The sequence below is a fragment of the Crocuta crocuta genome, unplaced genomic scaffold, assembly GCF_008692635.1.
Source record: "Crocuta crocuta isolate KB4526 unplaced genomic scaffold, BGI_CrCroc_1.0 scaffold32, whole genome shotgun sequence".
NCBI classification, from domain to species: Eukaryota; Metazoa; Chordata; class Mammalia; order Carnivora; family Hyaenidae; genus Crocuta; species Crocuta crocuta.
The window spans coordinates 5,138,755-5,160,599 of NW_027529424.1; the positions used below are offsets into that span (position 1 = coordinate 5,138,755).

Consider the following 21,845-nt stretch of genomic DNA (forward strand, 5'->3'; position numbering starts at 1 on the left):
AATGCTTCATGAGTCCAAACTCTGAAAACAAATGAACCCAGCAGTGTTCATCTGAAACTGATTTTTGATTTGCGGTGAGTCAGGTAGCACGGATCCATACATCTCAAGGTCTGGAAGAGCAGCAAAAAGATACATTAACATGATAACTATCCCTGGTTGACAATGAGGAAGCTATTTAAATTTATAGAATAGTGATGTTTATGAGATTTTATTCCCAGTGGTCTATGCCTCAGTTTTGAGATTTACAGCTTCCATCCACATAAGCACCACTGTGATCTCTTTTGTACACATAACCCTGTGCACACCGAGACACAGCTGTTTGGTTCAGAGGAGGGTGTCTGACTCTTGCTGGTTGAAGCTCAGCCCTTCCAGGAGGTAGGTATATTGAGAACCCAGATGGTGTCTCTAAGAAAAACAGCTTGGGTGTTACAGGTCATCATGAGTCTTGTCATACAGACTAGACAAAGAAAGGTAGCCTGTCTTTTAGTAAGGGGTATAGGGAAGGAGGGAGACAGGGAAAAATGGAAAAGAACAGAAACATAGATATTGAAGACAGAATTCAATATCAATTGTGCTTCTGGTTTTTCCTGAGCCCGATCATATTACTCTGCTTTAATTCCATGAGATATTAGGCAATTTTAAAGATGACTTCCTTTATTTGCATAAGCAAGTCATATCATTTGCAAATTAAATATTAAAGTGTATCTACAGAAAAAAAAATAAAATTTAGCATCCTTCCAATCAATATGAGGCTTGAATCATATATTAATTATTGTTGAAGAATCCAGATTAAAAAAAATCAAATTGGAGTTATCTGGAGGTCTGCTCTCATTTAGGATCACTTATTTAAACTGTGGCAGTTTCCATAGTTTACCTGTTTTCTAAGCAGTATGTATTTCCCATATATCCAGATTCTGGAGAGTTGATCATGGAAAATATCTACATATTTAAGCTGGACTTTTAATATGTCATTAGATAACAGATTGGGATGAATTTGATTTTTTTATGTCTTAACATTAAATTTTCTCACCACTTTCTCTTACAAGTTACTCTTATTCAATACTCATTATAGTTCTCACTTGTATAAGAGAAAAACCAACCACAGAAGTCAGCATGAAGTACAAAGAATGTCTGAGAAAGTCTTATTTAAAGCTTTATTTTAAGCTTATTTTTAATGCTGATATTCGATTTGTTCAGAATGTAGAAAAGAATGAGTTAGCCAAAGAGGGAAACATTATTCCTAATTTCTGTCATCAAAAATTTACATCATATCAGTGACAAAGTCTTTTAAAACTTCATTAATTACATAAATAATATACCTTAAAAGAAAGTAAAAGTACTACCAGGGTCTTGGTATTAGCATCTAGGAATAGTGAATGTCAAATGAGGGCAAATATAGCTTATGCATTATATTTTGATTAACCTTGATAGTGATTATTATAAACACTGATATATATGTTCACATTTTAATGAACCTGCTAATATTACATCTTTCTTCTGCTTTTTGTTCCATTAAATTTACCTTGTTTTAAGTTGTACAGGCCTTTTAGGGAGCATAGCCTTTTCTTTCCCCCTTTTTTTTTTTTTTTTTTTACAAATAGTTTATTGTCAAGTTGGTTTCCATATAACACCCCCCCCCCCACCCATCAGTCCTCCGTTTGTTCTCATCATTCAAGAGCGTCTCATGGTTTGCCTCTTTCCCCCACCATTTCCCCCCTTATTCTCCCCCATAGGACCATAACCTTTTCTAAGTGAGTTAAGTCAGGAAAGCTTCCACCACTGAGGTGGCAGTGTGATGCAATGAAGGGTCTTTATCTTTTGACATGGAACTCTGTGTTAGAATTCCAGCTTCAGACATTGCTAAATGTTTGTCTTTGGGAATATCATTTCACCTCCCCAAATCTTATTTTGTTCATCCCTAATACGATGATAAGGAAATTTGACTTGAAATGTGATCGCAGAATTAAAGGCAAGGGCACAAAACTCTAGATGTGCAGTTGGCAGTTCATAAACTGTTGCAATTATTATTCACTAGTGTCCTNCCCCTAATACGATGATAAGGAAATTTGATTTGAAATGTGATCGCAGAATTAAAGGCAAGGGCACAAAACTCTAGTGTGCAGTTGGCAGTTCATAAACTGTTGCAATTATTATTCACTAGTGTNTCACTTTACCAGCTCCCCCACCCCCATCAACCCTCAGTTTGTTCTCTGTACTTAAGAGTCTCTTGTGGTTTGCCTCCCTCTCTCTCTGTTTGTAACTATTTTTCCCCCTTCCTTTCCCCCATGGTCTTCTGTTAAGTTTCTCAAGATCTATATATGAGTGAAAACATATGGTATCTGTCCTTCTCTGACTGACTTATTTCACACAGCATAATTTTATTAGGTGAATTATTTACTGGACTTTAAAAAATTCATCTTTACCAAATCACACAATTGTAGGATATATATATCATTCATTTCTTCCTTATATAGCCTTCCAATTACTTTTCTACTTTGCTGAACTTTCCTTTTACTTTTTTTTTTTTTTTTTACACTTCTTTTACTTACACAACATTAGGTCATGTTTCATTTAGTGTAAAAAACCTCCCTCTCCTCCAACAATTTAAGAATCTTGAGGATATCAATATGCTCCATTAAAATTTACCAACAGTTGACTTATTTGCCATTAGTAATTCAGTAGTGTGTCATTATAACAATGCAGAGGCATGAAAAAAATAAAATATTTAAAAGGCAATTTTTTATCATGATAAGAGCTCTTCAAATGCATATTCACATGGTCATTTTACCCTTTGCTTCACTGCATGGAGATTTGAGGCATTAAAAAAAAAATAGCAACAGGCAGCAGAAATAAATTTACATTTTGTGCAGGAAAGAGGCACTTTGTAGAGGCACTGTCCTTGGAAGGTATCCATTCTTATCAAAAGGATAGATCAGGGTAAATTGTTCCTTGTAGTATGTGACAACAGAGGTACAAATGAAACATCAGGATGTGACTATCATGGTAAAGAAGGCAGATGGTCTAGTGAAAACACCCTTGCTCAGTGACCAGAGCTGTGGTTCTTAAGTTTTACAGGTCTTTTAAAAACTTTTTACTTTATTTTATTTTTAAGTTTTACAAGCCTTATGTCAACAAATCACTATGTCAAAGAATCTTGGTTCCACCATGAAAGAAATCTTTTGCTTTTTTTTTTTAAGATTAGCATAATTATTTATTTATGTGATTTTTGTCCATTGTCTCAATAATGGTTATGTTAATTCTGCCATACCTAGTTTACTTTTGTTTACTATTACACGTTCATGTTCCATAACTGGAGAATCACTGTTAAGAGACATGCTGGGTCCTAAGGACTGAATATCTCAAATTCCACATTGATGACGCCAACTGATTAAACAGCAAGCAAAGCCCTGAAGAAGTAGATTTAAATGGAATTACAAGAAGCATTAATTCAATGTGGGGAAATGAAGGCCACACAGATTGATGCAGTGTACCAAAAATAAAGTGTGAAAGATTAAAAGAATAATTCAGATTTTCCTAACTACAGACAATTGTGTTCTTATAGGCAGTCCAAATATCAAAAGACAAAAGATGAAGTAGGCACATTAATAGTAATAACATAGCAGTAACTGTAGCAGCAGTAATTGTGAAAGCAAGAAGCCCTAGACACTAGGATTCTGGTGTTTATAAAGGCATAGAGCATCTGAGTACATTTTATGGTCAGGATATTTCTGGAAACCCTATGAGAAGATATCCAACAAGATAGTGGCAGGTGGGACCCGAGGGGACCAGGACAGAGACTCTCTCTCACATTTACAGTGACAGATTTTATGAACCTTCAGAATGTGTCTGTCATAGGCCATTCAAGGAGAGTCACATCTATGAATTTCTTTTGAGTTCAAATTTAGTTTTTAGTAAGACTATATGCACCACAGGGGCACCTGGGTGGCTTAGTGGGTTAAGCGTCCGACTTTCGCTTAGGTCATGATCTCGCGGTTCGTGGGTTCGAGCCCCGCGTCGGGCTCTGTGCTGACTGCCAGCTCAGAGCCTGGAGCCTGTTTCAGCGTCTGTGACTCCCTCTCTCTCTGACCCTCCGCTGCTCACGCTGTCTCTCTCTTTCTCCTAGAAATAAATAAAACATTAAAAAAGATTAAAAAAAAAAAAGACTATATGCACCACAGCGTTGATTTTTTTTTTTTTTTTTTTTTTAATCTAGGTCTTTGGCGAGTAAAACTTTAAAAATATCCACTTAGTGCACCTGGTTGGCTCAATCAATTGAGAATATGACTCTTGATTTTGGTTCAGGTCATGATCCCGGGGTTTTGGGATTAAACCCCATGTCGGGCTCTGCTAGCAGTGCAGAACCTGCTTGGGATTCTCTCTCTTTTCTCTTTCTGCGTCTCCCTTGCTCGCTCTCGCTCTCTCTCAAAATAAATAAATAAACAAGAAATATCTATTTAGAAGTAAGAATATAAATGATCAAACTCAGATGGATTCAACTGGTTACATGTTAATGATCTAGAAGCTTAAGCAATGATCTAGAAACTTTTGCTGATTCTTCAGGCTACATGTTAGAGCTAGAATAGGAAGGTTTGGGGTATATTTTCCTGCTNCACACACACACACACACACACACATGCACTCACGATCCTATCTATATCAGTACCCGCTAAGACCATTTCTTCTCCCTCCTCCTTTATGTTCCTCTTCGTAAGAGGAAATAAAAAAAGTCATGCAGCATAAAGTAACATCACTTGTTAATCTCTTCCCAAATCTGGAATCAGTCTAGAAAATCCAAGAGGAAGTTCAACTCAGCCACAGTCTATTTGCAGAAAATCTACCCCATGTGACTTCCCCACCCCACCACTGCAGATCTCTTCATGTATTCTTTATAATGAATCCACTGAACTTTAATTAATATGAAAAATTCAGGTTTTCATCTGACTTAAACGTGACTGACATCACCCTGCCACTAAACGTGAAACAAAGTGCAGGCATGGTGAAAATACAGCCTGAAACCTGCTGCCTGCCACAGTTCTATTTTCCCACTGCCAAGTCATGGTTAGCATTCCCATGAGGCATGACCTCAAAAGGGTCGATGAGATAAAAGAGAGGAAGAGTCTTTAGAATGGAACACACACACAGGGACACACATACACCTGCCATTTGCCGCCCCACTACCTTTCTGCTCATATGCAGTGAATCGTTCAGAGTAGGCACAACTCTTGGAGGGGAACTGTGTGACAAAGGCCACTTTCTGATCAGATCCTCGCCACTAGCCTTCTGCTTGCCCGAACCAGGCTGCTGCCACGTTCATGTATTCTGCTTACACCTTGTATGGTATATGTGCCCTGATGTCACATAGCCCCTTTGCAGGGCTGCCAGTAATCCTACATCTCACTTCCTCCACAGAACCTAGTATGCTGACATAGCAATATATGAACACCTAAAACGTTGACTGCAAGAGCAACATTAACACAATTTTTACTTCAATAAAATACCCTGGGCTCTGCTTTTCAAAAACCTACAGTCATCTGTTAAAAAATGATTGGCCCTCTCCCCTCTCCCCCACCATCACGGTATGTGCCTTTGATCTCTTCCTCGCCATGCCTTCTCACAGGACTTTTGGGATCAGCAGCTCTTGGTCAAGAAACAAAAGCAGAATCCTCCCAATTCCCCACGGATTTGAATGAAAACTGCTGATAAAACCAAGTACAACTGAAAAGGAGATGTCGGAGAAGAACCAAGGTGAGTCTACAGGGAATTCCACATGTGATGGCTCACATATTTAAGCTCTGTCAAGGTCACTACCATCTTACCATATCAAACTGAAAAAGTCACCATTATCTGGACAGTTAGGCATATTTTATTGGGAAAATAATGAATCTTTTTTGTGTGTGTGTGTTTTTTTTTTTTTTATACCTCTTTGCTAGCAGGTTGGTTTAGTAATAAATATGTGAGATCTATTAGTTAAAAAAATATTTGAAATTAGAAATTTGTCCCAATTCTATCTATTGGCCTTGGCTAAATAGTTCTATATACACCTACCTTTATTTCCCAGTACTGTGGATTAGGAATGACACAGGCCATCTCTTACTGCATAAATGTGATTATAGATCATTAGAATTCCTGGAGACTCTAATTAAAATTAAAAAATTCTGAGAGGATGAATCTCATTAAAAAAAAAAAAAACACCTGAAATTCTAGTCAGTTTATTTAAAATCTAAAGCATTCCAACTTATTTTCAATTCAGCATAATTTTTTCCCTTTTCCCTGTAATCTCTGATAAATAATCAAAGATACTCTTCTACACATGCATACACATACACACACATGTATAAAAGTGTATAAAACTTTAAAAATTCATAGTATAACAAGAGAAATTGAGACAGCTTGATTTTAATGTCATCTTGTTTAAAGAAATACAGTTCCTGAGATGGTAATGAAAGAGAGCTGATGTCCATCTTTGCTGTTGATTAGCTGGGTCTTGAATTAAATATGTTCAAAGTTCTTTTGCCCATTTCTTAGATTTTTTTCATATTCATTTTGGTAAATTCTGTGGACATTTAAGTATATTTGGTTTAACTCTGTATTTCTATCAATATCTACAAGAACATGAGATGGTTTGAAAGACTGGGGTTAGTAGACAATTATGCCGGAGTCTCTGGCATTTTTGCACATCTTACAGATAGAAGCACTATCTGCTTTTGTTCTAGATTATCTATTAAGGATATTTGTATTGTGAAAAGCCTTGGAAAATACAGATGATATCTCTCTCCAGAGCAAAGGGCAGGCATACTTACTGTCTAGTATAATAAAGTTAATGTCTCTCGCTGGGGCAAATGTCAGGCAGGCTTATTGGCCATTATAAAAGATTCATGTTCTCTAAACTCAGGTTTTTTTCTTTCCCCTTTAATCCAATGCATTAAGTATGTAGTTATTACCTCTGTGTGTGTGTGTGTGTGTGTGAGAGTGTGTGTGTGTGTTTCCTTGTAGAGATTAGAAACTGAAGAACCAGCACAAGAAATGTTGATGTTCTGACTCTACTATTACCATGAGTAGTAAATTTTCCTTTGTTTCTGACCCAGGAATCTTGTATCTTATGCCAGCATCTTTGAAACCATGTCAGGCTAATTTATTCACTTGTAAGTGAAGTCCCAGATCCTTTGTTGCTTTTGATAGCTGGGTATTTGTGCAATTAGGAATGCCACATTCCTATTTGTTATAGTACTATTCTTATGTCTATCAGATAATAGGAATATTTTCTTTGTACTGATATATCAAGGAGCTTGTGTTGTAGACCAGGGATTGGAAAACTGCTGCTCACCTGTAGGCCATATCTGGCTTTCCACCTTTCTGGACACAGCCACACATGTCCTTTCCATGTTGTCTATGGCTACTTTCACCTACAACAACAGAGGTGAGGACTTGCAACAGATGCTGTATGGACTGTGAAACCTAAAATATTAATTATCTTGTATTTAGAGAAAAAGCTTGGTGACATCTGTTATAGAGCAGACAAGGCAAAAGTTCAGTCTATCATAAGTTGATTTAGAAATATTTGGAGTAGGGGTGCCTGGGTGGCTCAGTCGGTTAAGCATTTGACTTCAGCTCAGGTCATGATCTTGTGGTTTGTGAGTTTGAGTGCCTTGTCAGGCTCTGTGCTGACAGCTCAGAGCCTGAAGTCTGCTTTGGATTTTGTGTCTCCCTCTCTCTCTGCCCCTCTCCTGCTTGCACAGTTTCTCTCTCTCAAAAATAAATAAACATTAAATAATTTTAAAAAAGAAATAATTGGAGAGATGATAAAATTGATATTATATGATAGTATGGAAGAAGGCTTAACAGGTAACTATTGATAAACCAATTGACTGTATATACTTCACTTCTACAATGTATTCAACAAATATGTGAGCCACCACCACATACCCAAATCTTTTAAAACTCAACTCATCCTCTCTCTCTCTGAAGCTGATTCTGATTCAGTATTAGAAAATTCATTTTTTCTCTTCAGAGCTCCCACAGCACTTCATCTAAACATCTTCTATAACCAATTTCCTACCTTATGTAATATTTACATACCCATGATTTCTTAGGGTGAAATCCATATCTATAAACAGATTAACAAATTTATTCCCATGATTCAAATTTGGGGTAATGATTCACCTTTAGAGACCTAGAAATTGATTTGAACAAACTCTTTTTTAAAAGTAAAAATCATTAAATAGGATTTTTTCCTATAAGCCTAAATATCAAATTATGCTCTTAAATTAAAAACTTAAATATTTCCTAACACAGTCCTTGTAGATTTCCTTTTGCGATTATAACTTCTTAAAGTCTAATTGCATTTTCTTAGATGGTTTCAACTCAATAATGGAGGAGGGTCGCATAGAACAGAATCATTCCTGTTGGCAGGGGGAAGCATGTAGACATATCAATTCTTCAGAAGGTGATGCTGGACAAGATACAGAAAGAGATGTTACTCTGAGACTGACACAGGCATCTCTCAGAAACAGCAAAAGAAGGTGAGCCAACCAGTTCATCCCCAATTGCATGTTACACTGTCATGGCAGCAGGATTCAGGTAGGTATAAATGGAGTGAGTACCAAAAGGCTGTTAGGTCAAGGTACAGAAGCAGAATCTTAGAGAAGACAGATTCATCCATGTGTCAGGAGTTACTGAGCCAAGTCACTAGGGGAAACATTTTATGGAGAAATAGATGAACGCTCTACAAGAAATTTAGGATACACAATAATAAAAGTAACAACATTACTGAGTGCTTGTTAAGAGCCAGGCTCTCTGTTAAGCAACTAAAATGTATCATCTCATTTATCCATCACAAATACTTTATAAGGTAAGGCTAATTGTTACCTCACTTTATAGATGAGAGCAATGGCTAAAGAGATTATGTAATGCTTCAGGTCACATGAGTAGCAAATGACAACGCATGGAGTTTGATTCCAGTTCAAGCACTCCAGAGCACTAACTTTTTTAGTAATTATATTCCACCATCTTCATATGGGCAAATCTGCTTCCCCACAGGCCTCATATGAATGAAAGCTTTAATCATCCACAGCTCTACTGGAGAAAAATCTCACGAAGATGGGGTGTTGAAATAAAGGTTTTGATCTACACAGGTTCAGGTACGATTTACCTCTATAGCTCATTTAGTCCCCTGAGACATGTGTTTCTATTCTCAGGTCAACCATCAGGGAGTGGTTCTTCCTGCTCCCCAACCAACTCCATTTGCTGATAACGCCACTGCATATATTCATGGTTCACATGTTCTTATTTCCAGCAATCTACTTCTGTGCTAGTCACACTTATAGGCAGAGGATTGTTTCCTGATAGTGGGTCACACCGTTAACATACTTAACACTTTGGAATAAGGAGAAGCAAACTTTGATCTAAATCTTTAAGGTGTGCTAATAATAATTTCAGGCAAATCTCATTATTTCTTGATGCTCTCAGAATACTACAACTCTAAAGTCATTGTGACATATACCAGCTGCTGGTCCAGAGCTCCAAGGTTTCAAACACAGACCAGAACTTCTTCAGAAAGGCCAGCATCTTGGAGGAGGACAAAGGCATGGTGGCGGGAGAGTTCTCAGCAACTGGCACTCATCTCGGTTTTATCTTTTCATTGTGAATCATTTAGTTTCACTCTGAGCTTACAAAAATCGAACTGAAAGAAAAGTAAAACTTTTATAGCCACCAGGATAGGAAGGTGAGAAAGTTTGAGTGAACAGGGAGACAGCTTAAAGTAGAAATTCAAGAACAAGTGAGGAAGTAGCCCTTTCATGTAGCACAGAAATTAGAGTTTAAGGTGGAGTGAACTTGTCAAGTTGTTCACCAGGCAGGCATCTCCATCCTATCGGTTTTGGTGTCTTTATTTATAGGTCAAATGTTAACATGGCATCAGGAAATGGAATTTTTACAATGGATAGCTCTTTGTGATAAGATGTTTTTGGAAAATGTACAGAAACAGGTTTTACAGAAGTCTTCTTGCAGAACAGCCCCAATTATAGTGGGGTTGAATAACTAAGAAAATAACAAGGTGTTCACATTTTAATAACGCTAAGATTAAGTCATAGGTTTGTAGATATTCTTATCCATCCTCATCACAGCTGTAGGGGAAAGTGTTTGTGGAATGTAGGCCTTAGGGAAGGGGCTGCTATATACCATCAGTTAGCAAAGGTATATGTACTAACTTATCTTCTGCCCTTATCTGTTCCTTCTCTCTAAGTTAGACTCTTTGTCTCCAGGCAAGACTTGATTTTTCAGTTATATGCTTTATTGCACTGGAGAGCCAACCATACCTTTAAAGAGTTTAGCTTATTTCCAATACACAGAATAGCCTCTTCGAGTGCATTTACCTTTGTGTCTACTTTTATGATTTCTAGAATAGCTAGGGCATGAAAGACATTTTTGGTTAGTTGATTTACATGTTGAGCTGTATGAACATCCTGGACTAACGCAATGGTAGAAACAGAATTGTACACGTAAAGGTCAATCTTTTATGAGTAAGGGTCATTAGCCTGTTTATAGCTCAAGGGAAAGTATGGAGGGAAACAGGACCTTTTGGAGACACTATGTCTGTTCCCATAATCAAAAGAAGTTGTTCCCACAATAAGTTCTTTCACAAGGTGCAATCATCATACCAGGGCTCGAATAAGGGGACAAGTCACTTCCGATATTGATCAACGAGGTACCTTAGGGGTCAGTCCTCAAGCAGAAATAATTGAGTGGGGGTGGATATCGGTCGTCATCTGATTGGCAAGAGACCGTGCAAACTTGCTTTAACCTCACCAGGAGTTTTCTCGACTAGTGGGCTCAGAATGGCTCCCAACACATATGTATACATATACATCCATATATATATATACATATATATACATCCATACACATCCATAGGCTGAACCTTGATTTTTGACTTTGGCAGCCAATGGGTGCCATCGGCTTCATAAAGAACAACTGCAAAGTGAGCGTGTGTTTCTTTTTATCCTGCGGTGACAGGGTTTGTTTTGGATTTTTTAGCTGGTCCCTACCAGCCCCCACTTCCAGCAGAGTTAAAACTATTTTCAAGGGAAGGGCAAAAGGGATATGCATATTTGACAAAGCTTTTAGCATTATATGTTTAGATAAACATTGTGGTGTCAGTGGGAAATCAGTGATTGTATTTATTTCTGACAACCATAACTAAAAAAGTACCAGTATTTAAGGTTCTGGACTAGATCTTACTTTCTATTTTTGCATATACCCCCTACCTTTAAAAATACCTATGACAGTTACTAGTATATCATAGGAGCTCCCTAAATACTCATTACATTGAGTCACTAGCATGGTGGTTATAGGCTATATGGATTGATGTAGCTATGGCAATAAATATTCATAAACCTAGGGGCAAGATAAAATTATTCTGATTTCTCCTATATCTACGATTCTATACAATAGCTGTAAGATAAACTCAGTTAACTGTATTTTTATTACTTTCACCTGGTGTGTATAGCCCACTAGGAATGTCAGCTGAAATGGATGTCAGCTCTGACCATGAAGTTGTCATTGGGTTGATGCCAAATCTCTTCTGAAAACTAACTTGCGGAGCCATACATTTTGTTGGGAGGTTGGCATAATTTATTTGCTAATAGAATTGTTTATATACCGCACCGGATATCACCTTTCTCCTGAAACTGGCTTTTCCTGTGTGTTACATATTTCAGCAGTATCTCCTGGTTTGTAAGAGTGAAGACTTCCTCTTTCATGTCTATTCCATTCTGAACTCTGCGAGTTTCACATTAAGCTTTTTGATTTTTTTTTTTTTTGTCATTAGGCTCATTTATGAATTACGAATGGATCATGTTCTTTACAGACTTACAAATATTATCTATTATCATCATTTGACATTTTTGAGAGGTAAGTTTTTATGCCTCTAAAAACAAGGGTTCAGGGCACCTGGGTGGCTGAGCCTGCTTGGGACTTCTCTCTCCTTCTCCCTCTCCCTCTACTCCTTCCCTGCTCGCTCACGCTCTCTCTCTCAAAAAAAAAATAAATAAATAAAAAAAAGTTTAAAAACAAGGCTTTAATTTACTTATTAAAATTTATCCTCTTAGTTTTTAAAATTTTTTTTCAAGTTCCAACTCAGCAATGTATTAGCTTTTTAACATTAGGTGAATTATTACACTTCCTTTTTTATAATTTTATTTTTTTCCTCAAGACAATTGTACTCTTTAATCCCTATCCCCTATTTCCCCTCCACTTGCCACTCACCTCTGCTCTGGTAACCATCAGTTTGCTCTCTATAATTAAGAGTCTGTTCTTGATTTGTCTCTCTCTCTCTTTTTTTCCTTTGCTTACTTGTGTTATTTCTTAAATTCCACATGAGTGAGATTATATTGTATTTCTTTCTCTGACCTAATTCATTTAACATTATACTCTCTAACTCCATCCATGTTGCTACAAATGGCAAGATTTCATTCTTTTTTATAGCTGAGTGATATTCCACTATATGTATATACCACATCTTATCTTTTTATCTATCAGTGGACACTTGGGCTGCTTCCATAGTTTGGCTCTTGTAAATAATGCTGCAATAAGCATAGGGGTGCGTGAATCCCTTTGAATTAGTGTTTTTATATTTTGGGGGTAAATACCCAGTAGTGCAATTCATGGATCATAGGGTAGTTCTATTTTTAACTTTTGGAGGAAACTCCATACTGTTTTCTAGTGGCTACACCAATTTGCATTCCCACCGACAGTGTAAGAGGGTTGGTTCTCCGTCCTCGACATCCTCACCAACACTTGTTGTTTCTTGTGTTTTTGATTTTAGCCATTCTGACATGTATGAGGTAAAATCTCATCATGATTTCAATTTGCATTTCCCTGATGATGAGGATGTTGAGTGTCTTTTCCTCTGTCTGTTGGCCATCTGGATGTCTTCTCTGGAGAAATGTCTGTTCATGTCTTCTGCCTATTTTTTTTTTTTTTAATTGAATTGTTTTTTGGTTGTTGAGTTGTGTAAATTTTTTTTTTTAAATATATTTTGGATACCAACCCTTTATGGGACATAACATTTGCAGTGTCCTCTCCCAATTAGTTTGCCTTTTAGTTTTGTTTATTGTTTCTTTTGTGTGAAGAAGCTTTTTATTTTGATGTAGTCCTGGTAATTTATTTTTGCTTTTATTTCCCTTGCCTCAGGAAATATGTCTAGAAAAATGTGCTACATAAGCTTTTTGAATCTTTACCTTCTTTTAACTACTAATACCAGCAATTTAATTTAGACCATTTTTAGTTCTGATTTGAGACACTGAAATAAATTTCCAATTGGCTTTCTTACGTCTAGAGTTTGCCCTCTCCAATACAACTTACAGTTCTGCTGGACATATCTTCTATATATGTTATTTGTCCAAAAACAATTTAATGACTCCCAATTGCCTAGTACGTAGGCAAAGAGTATTACTATTCAAACATAATAGTAAATACTTCAAATATTTTTAAGAATGGCTTCCTAGACATCAGCCTTATCCCTACCCAATAGAATACTCATTGATATGATCGAGATACATCAGCCCTCAGAGTCCCATTTCTTTGATTTAAAAATAAAGGAAGTGAACTTGTTTCTTTGTGGCTTACTGTTCATAGGGTAAAATTTATAGTCCTTATTAAATGCCTCAAATTTCTTGCTATACCCAGAACATGATCTATACCAGAAGGTTCCTAGACATTTTTAGGATACGGACCCCTTATGAGATTTTATTTTTAAGAGAGAGAGCAAATAGGGATGGGATAGAGGGGGAGGGAGAGAAAGAATCCCAAGCAGGCTTAGCATGGAGCTTGATGGGGCTCTGTCTAGCAACCATGAGATCACGACCTGAACTGAAATCAAAAGTTGGATGCTTAACTGTCTGAGGCACCTAGGCACCCCTGTACCCCTTATGAGGTTTTGATAAAAGCTCAGGATCCTACCAACAGAAGATAACATACAGAATTCATGGCATGAGTTTGTGGAGTCTTTGATGGTCTACGGAATTGCCCTGTACTTTCCTCCTTTAACACCAGTTCCTCCTTTTTACACCATTCCATGGATCTACACTTTCCAACATACCTCAGGAAGATTTCTGAGATCTATTTCAGATGTGACATCCTCTACTGTCTTTTAAATGTCACTATTTGGACATGAATGGCCTATTCTCTAAACTGGCATAGAATTTCATGTGCACTTTCTTCATAATAAAAAATGACATTCTTCCTCATATTTTAATTATTTGTGTTCTACTCTAATTCTCTCCATTATGTTGCAAAACCCTTGAAAACAAGACTAGTGTCATCCTTCACACCATGGTATCCACCCTGACCTAGACTGTAAACATCAGAGACATTCAGTGCCCATTTATAAAATCAATGAATCAATGAAGAGTTAAGACAGCAGTTTCGAAAGCTATAATCAAACTTTTTATTTCCTGGTGTATTTTTTGTTCTTTAATAAAAGTAACTTAGGAAACACCCTAACAATAAATAACTGAAAACAAAAGGTGAATATAGGCCATTGGGAAGTTGTAGAATTTCATGAAATATTTCTGAGAGAGAATGCATTTTGTCCAGATTCTGTGGTAAAACAATGTTACTCCCTAAATACTAAGGTCAACTTCAACCATGAGTTCTGTTTTATATTTGTAATTCAAAATATTCAACTTTGAAGAACGCTTTTTCTTTTTTTTTTTAATTTGGAGAAAATAAAACTCATTCCCTTAGCTCCTCAAAGTGATACTGTGTACTTTACAGATGACTGAGTGTTCATAGAGCACTCTGCAAAAGCACCATTTTCTGACCAAGGTAGTGGTGGGTGTTCTGATGAGTAAGTAAATAACCCTGTCTTACTGTGCATTTATTAAAAAAAATAAAAAAATAAAAAAAATAATGTTTTATTTATTTCTAGGAGAGAGAGAGAGAGACAACGTGAGCAGGGGAGGGTCAGAGAGAGAGGGAGTCACAGACTGAAACAGGCTCCAGGCTCTGAGCTGGCAGTCAGCACAGAGCCCGATGCGGGGCTCGAACCCACGAACCGCGAGATCATGACCTAAGCGAAAGTCGGACGCTTAACCGACTAAGCCTCCCAGGCGCCCCTGTGCATTTATTACCCCAAGGGAAATAGGCCTTACACATTCTCTCCTATTAGGTTGCACTCTTAGTCCTAAGATAGTCACATGAGAGTTAAGTTCTCTGATTAAATGACAATATTCCTTGATTTCCTGATCTACAGACCACCACTCCCATTGGGAGCTGGATATACCCTGCCTTACAGAGAATCTATTTTGACCTCTCTAAGTTAGCTTGTCCATAGGTCCATGACCTTAGGAATCCAACATTCCACAGTCAGTAGGAGTCAAAGCTAAAATCCTCCCCTCCTACATGACCTTTAGTAAGATGAAAGTGCCAATTCTTGATTTCGGCTTAGGTCATGATCTCACAGTTCATGAGTTTGAGAATTGCACTGGGCTCTATATTGACAGTGTAGAGTCGGCTTGGGATCCTGTCTCTCCCCTCTCTACCCCCCTCTCTCGCTATAAGTAAATAAATGAATTTTTAAAGGAAAGATGAAAATTGTATTCATTATATGATTCATGCATACAATCTCAAATATACTCATTACATATATTCCTTCAACATATTAATGGAAATTTTTTAAAATATATTTTTTAACTAAATTGATGGGGAGGTATAATCTAGACACTCCCCTTTAATTGGAGATGAAGTGTGAATACAGGTGAGCAATATTTGGAATAAAAAATAATCTAGGGGCACCTGTGTGGGACACCTGTGTGGCTCAGTTGGTTAAGCATCCAACACTTGATTTCAACTCAGGTCATGATCTCATAGTTCATGGGATTGAGCACTGGGTCAGGCTCTGAGCTGATAGCTTGGGGCCTGCTTGGGATTCTCTCTCCCTCTCTCTCTCTCTCTCTCATTCTCTCTTTCAAAATAAATAAATAAATAAATAAATAAATAAATAAATAAATAAATAAAACATTTAGTAAATAATCTAATCTAAGCTCATACTTCTAACCCTGATGTCAAGGAAAAAGTCATAGGCAGCAATGTGGTGGCTCTATCAGTGTAAGAAAGGCCCAAAAAAGAATGCATGCTCCTTAAAATAAAACTATTGTAATTTTTATTTTGAAGGAGCTGGAGTCATAGTAACAGGAGGGATAGACTTATCTCAAGTGAAACCATGCTCTGTTGTGTCTGAGGGAGCATATCACTGGCCTTGCTTAGGAGCAATGGCTCCCTAGGTCAGCTAATGAGTTAATTTCACCAGCCCTGCTGCAGTGGCACTTGAACTGACTTTGGCAGGCACCAAAGAGAAGTCTGAACTCCATAAAACAAAGGCCTGTACAGGGTCAAGGGAGAAAGGGTCTTGGTGCAGAGGAGGAGGATTTATGAACAGCCTTCTTTGGGTCCACATTTTGAAAGCTTAACTGTGTGACCCTTCTCTGATACTCAGTACAAGGGAATTAAGAAGTTAAATACAGGGACACCTGAGTGGCTCAGTCAATTAAGTGTCCCACTTCAGCTCAGGTCATGATCTCATAGTTTGTAGGTTTGAGCCCCGCATCAGGCTCTGTGCTGACAGCTCAGAGCCTGGAGCCTGCTCCAGATTCTGTGTCTCCTTCTCTCTCTGTCTGTTTCTTAATAATAAATGTTAAAAACTTAAAAAAAAAAAAAGAAACTAAATACAGTTTCTTTAGCAAGAAATCACAAATAATTATTGTTATAGGGCTGTTGTTTCTCCAATATTCACGTGTTGAAACCTTAACTAAAAAGGTGATGGCATTAGCAGGTGGGGCTTTGGGAGGTACTTAAGTCATGAACCGTCATGAAAGGGATTTTAGTACCCCTATAAAAACAGATGCCAAACAGCTCTTTCCCTCATTTTCTACCACATAAAGATATAATGAAGGGAAACTATCTGTAATCCAGTAGAGTGTTCCCAGCAGACTTGACCATGCTAGCATCCTGACTTCAGACTTCTAGGCTCCTGACCAGTGAGAAATAAATTTATGTTGTTTATAAGCCACTTAGTCTATAGTCTATGGTATTTTTCTTCAGCAGCCTGAACTAAGATGACTGTATATATACATATATATATACACAAAATTAACACATACATGCATTAATATCATATAAATTGTATATACTCTTTGGAGATTTACTTGAGTGCTGACTAGAACACTCTATGTCCTTCCACTGAGTTTGTTTTGTGTTTAGTCAGACCAAGACCAGGCAGTAGAATCTGTTTTGGTGCAAGATGGTGACCATTTCCTATCTCCATCATCTTGCTCAGTCCAGACAGAAATTAAAATGCACTGCTCCCACACCCATTGAATAAACAATTACTAAGCAGGGTCACTGTAGGTGCTGACAGCAGTAAGAAAACTCAATCGCCTCAGGTGAGGACTGCAACCTGGCATAACAGGAAAGGGCTTCTCAGGCCCGAGTCACCCTGGGAGCTTTTAGGAATGATGCAAGGATGCAAGGTTCTCAGGTAGGAGGAGAGATCCCTAAGAAAACAGTCCACACAGTCTGTGACTGTTATTCGTTTAACTTTCATACAACTCCTCACTTCACACAATAGATACTGGCATTCCTATAACACCTTTCTTTTGCAGAATTTAACCATTAGGGCTCACAAAAAAAAAAAAAAAAGAGAGAGAGAGAGAGAGGGAGAGAATTTCCAGCTTTTGGACAGACCTCTATGTGAGAGAAGTTCTTCATGAGAGGAAAGTCTGAGCTTCAGTCAAAATGGCTTAGGGTCTTTTACCAGGATGAGTTTTGGCCTGGGGATCCCAGGGGACAAAGTAGGGGGCATGGTCAAGTCTGTATTCTCCTCTCCTGAAAGGCTGAATCCCCTAAGGATGAGGTTTTAGAGTTGGCTTAATTGTGAGTGCTTTGTTGTGGAATTTGTTAAGGTCGGAAGTAACTTTCCCTTCTTATGAAGTAATCACATCCTCTTACCTTCCCTCCTGGCCACAGTGGGCACAACTCTGCATTTGGGGAAGAAACCAGTTAGGGACCTTTACTCAGGCAGTCACATGCTTGTTTGCTCAATAGAATAGAGGGGATCTGGCCATTATGGCCCTCATCAACTACTGAGTAACTATGTGACCAAGAAGATAGCTTTTCCTCTCTGCTAGTATTCTAGGAACTAGTATGCTTTCTTTGGGCAAATATCAAGACTAGATTTGGGGGCATCTCGGTGGCTACTTTGTCAAGTATCTGACTCTTAATTTTGGCTCAGGTCATGACCTCAATGATATCAGCACAGAGCCTGCTTGGGACTCTCTCTCTCTCTCTCTCTCTGTCCCTCCCCCACTCAAAAGACTAGATCTGTCAGACGTAGAAAAGGCAGTTGATCTGTGCAAGGTGTTCAGAACCCCCAATTTCCTGGGATAGCTGGAAGCAGTCTCCTGGCCTGTGACATTTTCATTTAGCTGAAGGGTTACCTAGGTATCACACTGTTCATGAGGCCATCCAGTATGTAGCTCTCTGGTTAAAAAATAAATATGTAAAATAAATAGAGATGTCGATATTCTTTTTTTCTTTTGCTAATTAAAATTCTTTATTTTTCAACAGGATTCACTAAAATTGGAACTCAGTATTACTGAAAACTAAAAGGCTGGAAAAAGAGACAAAACACTTTTCCAAAACTGCCAAAAGGTGTGTCTCAGTGCTCTATGGACAGAAGTGGGCACCCATCTTACAGGCTGGTAGAAGTTATTTTGGGTAGACCCTCATGGTCAAACAGTGCAATACCCACTTATTTTCCTTAGATTAACTCTGGATATTGGCAAAGTAATCTAAAGGAAAGTACTTCAAACTGAGATATTGTTTTGTTTATTCATATAAAAGTATGTTCTATGGTAGGGATGCAATGGTGGTTATCACAACAAAAGAAAATTTAATGTGGGTAACATTTCTAGTTTTCCACCTTTGTGGGGTTGGAGTCATTCCTTTCCTCCCTGCAGAAGCATACCAAGACACTGCAATCCTTTGACTTTCTAACTGATTTAAGGAACACACTGTAAACCAGAAGAGAGGCCTATTGATACTACAGTACTTTTGAACTGGTCACTTCCACATTTACCGAATCTCTGAAAAGACTGAAATGAACATAAGAGTCCATGAAATACAACACTCTTATTATCGAATGCTCTGCCTCATCCAACTCTTCCCAGCGCAGAAGAACTGTGTTCTCTCTTTAGGGTGACTCTACACCCTCATTTGGCACTTTGTATCTGAATCTTTTTATTTGCATGCATTCCCCTAGCAACACATTGTAATTCAACTCAATTCAATCCCACTTGGTTTAAAATATTTATTCTGTACCTATTACCTGTCAGGGACTGTGAGAAGTATTGGTGATAAATACCTGAGACATGGTCCCTGGCTTCTTATAAACAGCTTAATATATAGATGAGGAGGCTGGCACATGATCCGAGTTTAGTGGGATAAGTGCAACCACAGAAGTATGACCAACGAAACAGGTAGCAGCGTAGAAGTAACAGGGCTGAAGGCACAGGTGTCGAGACATGGTTCTTACAGATGTGACATTTGTGATAGGCTCTGGGACCAGTTGATGGTCCTTAGGCAAGGGTAGGAGAAAGATAATTCTATTTTAAGCAGAAAGAAAGCACATGCAAAGGACTAGAACATGTCATATTTGACCCATTTGGGGAAATGCGAGTAGTGCAGCACCAATAGAGCATATACTTTAAAATAATGGAGATCAACAGGAGATGATACTTGGACTCAGATGATTAAAGAGAGGTTTTGTATGTTATGCTAAAAAGCTTGGATTTTATCCTAAGGCCAGAGGACATTATGCAATGATTTGTACAGGTAAGTGACAGAAATTACTATTATTTTTTTGGTAAAATGTGGAAAATGTTTTAGAGGAGGTGTATGTTGTAGAATGTATGTTAAAACCTAATCTGCAATGGGGCACCTGGTTGGCTCAGTTGGTAAAGCATGTGACTCTTGATCTCAGGGTTGTGAATTCAAGACCCACACCAGGGGTAGAGATTACTTAAAATAAAAACCTAATCCCTAATGTGATGTTATTAGGAGGTAGGACTTTTGGGAGTTGATGAGGTCATGAGGTGGGAGGCCTCATGAATAGGGTCAACAACTTCATAAAAGAAACCCCAGAGAGTTCTCTCCCCACTTCTGTCATGTGAGGACACAAGAAGATGTCAGGAAGTGGGTACTTATCAACCACAGACTCTGCTGGTACCTTGCTCTTGGACTTCCCAGCCTCCATAATTGTGAGAAATAAATGTTTGTTATTTAAGATACTCAGTTTATGGTATTTTTGTTACAGAACCTGAATGGGTTAAGACAATGTGTTTGGGCAGTAGATACAATTAGAAATGACTAAGGAGGAAGGAGCTGGGCATAAAGAACTGTATAGTGACATAATCTAAAGAACTTGGTAAATGGGAGGGTTGGCAATGGAGAGGCATCTAAACTCATCCCCAAGTTTCTGCATTGGATATCGTGGTGAATGCTGGAGCCAGTACAAGGAAAAGAATAAGATAGGAGATAGAGAAGCCTTATGGAGATGAAAATGAAAAGTTTGTGTTGGGTCTTTAAAGTTTTCCCCTTTCTACTGGTGGGATGAGACAAATGCCCAGCAAGCAATCACAAGTGTAGATGTGGAATGCCAGGAAGAAGCCTGGGTGTGTGTCCCCCAAGCCCGCCACCTGGCCCTGCCACTGCGGCTATTCATTTCAGGCTTTGATAATGATAGTAATGATGGTGCTAATGAGGAAGCAGCTTTAATCAGATGTGTACTTTATCAGCATATGACATAGTTTAAGTAAGAATGATTTTTTTTTTTTTCCTGAGGATGGGCTTAAAACATTTTGGATGGCTCCATTCAATTATTCACTGTCTTTGCTTTGTCATTTCCTTTGATGTGTTCTTTGTGTGCAGTGGGAGACTCTAACTAGACTCTCCTGGGAGACACAGGGTCCATGAGGAGGGCTGAGGCTGCCCACAGGGTACCACAGCTCCAGCTGTTGCCATGAGAAAACAGCTGTCTCCAGAGCATTAGGACGGTTTAGTCACTCAAGACTGAGGGAAAAGATAATATTGCTTTAAAAACCATCATCCACTCACATTAATCATCCTTTGCTTCAGGCACTCTACCAAGTGTTGGGTTCTTTATTTATTTATCTCCATTCCAGCAGACCAGTCACCTATCCAGTTCAACATGTAAAACCTCCAGTAATATACTTATTTCTATGTACTGACAACAGAAGTATTATATGTTGTGATAAGCATAAGACCATTATCTCAAATTGATCAATTATATTTCAGAGAGACTATTATTATTAGTAACAAATCAACTGATTTCCCCATATTAGATAGTTTCATCAGGTGGTAATACGGGATCTAGAATTGTTTTGGTCAATTGGCTATCAAAATTAAAGAAGGCTGTCTGTCTCATTGAAGATAGCCAGGAAATGTCTTTTGTCTCATGCATACCGGTTGGGTACTCAATGAGCTAATGTGACACCCAACCTTATGGCTGGGAAACAAATAATGAATACACAGCTATTGGGAGACTGGCCATGGCCATAGTCAGACTTAGCTCTGACTGGCACCAGCCTAAACCAGGGTGGCAATGAGGAGCTGAGAAAGCAGAATTCAGTACTACTAGCCAAAAACTACTAGTTTGATAGAAGTCAAACAAACAAACAAACAAAACCCAGAAACACAGGAGAGACAGGAAGAGCTATCAGAAGAAAAGGTGTCATCAAAAGGAAGTTCCTTCACCTGATCATACCTTATTC

The 21,845-nt window shown here is 38.1% G+C and overlaps 1 protein-coding gene across 5 annotated transcripts in view; it reads left to right on the top strand.

The window, feature by feature from the left end:
• The window catches only part of LOC144226920 (uncharacterized), a 52,737-nt gene that overhangs the window by 26,545 nt on the left and 4,347 nt on the right, over positions 1-21,845 (top strand). For 3 of the 5 annotated variants that reach the window (XR_013333774.1, XR_013333776.1, XR_013333775.1), the window contains 5 exons: positions 5,618-5,745; positions 8,351-8,519; positions 9,037-9,137; positions 11,825-11,907; positions 18,622-18,705. Coding sequence is in view for 1 of the 5 variants with exons in the window: in XM_077758419.1 (XP_077614545.1) it covers positions 5,727-5,745; positions 8,351-8,519; positions 9,037-9,137; positions 11,825-11,895 (360 nt within the window). In the remaining 4 variants the exon portion in view is untranslated. Of the gene's footprint in view, positions 1-5,617; positions 5,746-8,350; positions 8,520-9,036; positions 9,138-11,824; positions 11,908-18,621; positions 20,339-21,845 lie in introns of those variants that run through there. The other 2 variants (XR_013333777.1, XM_077758419.1) reach the window with 2 other exon arrangements.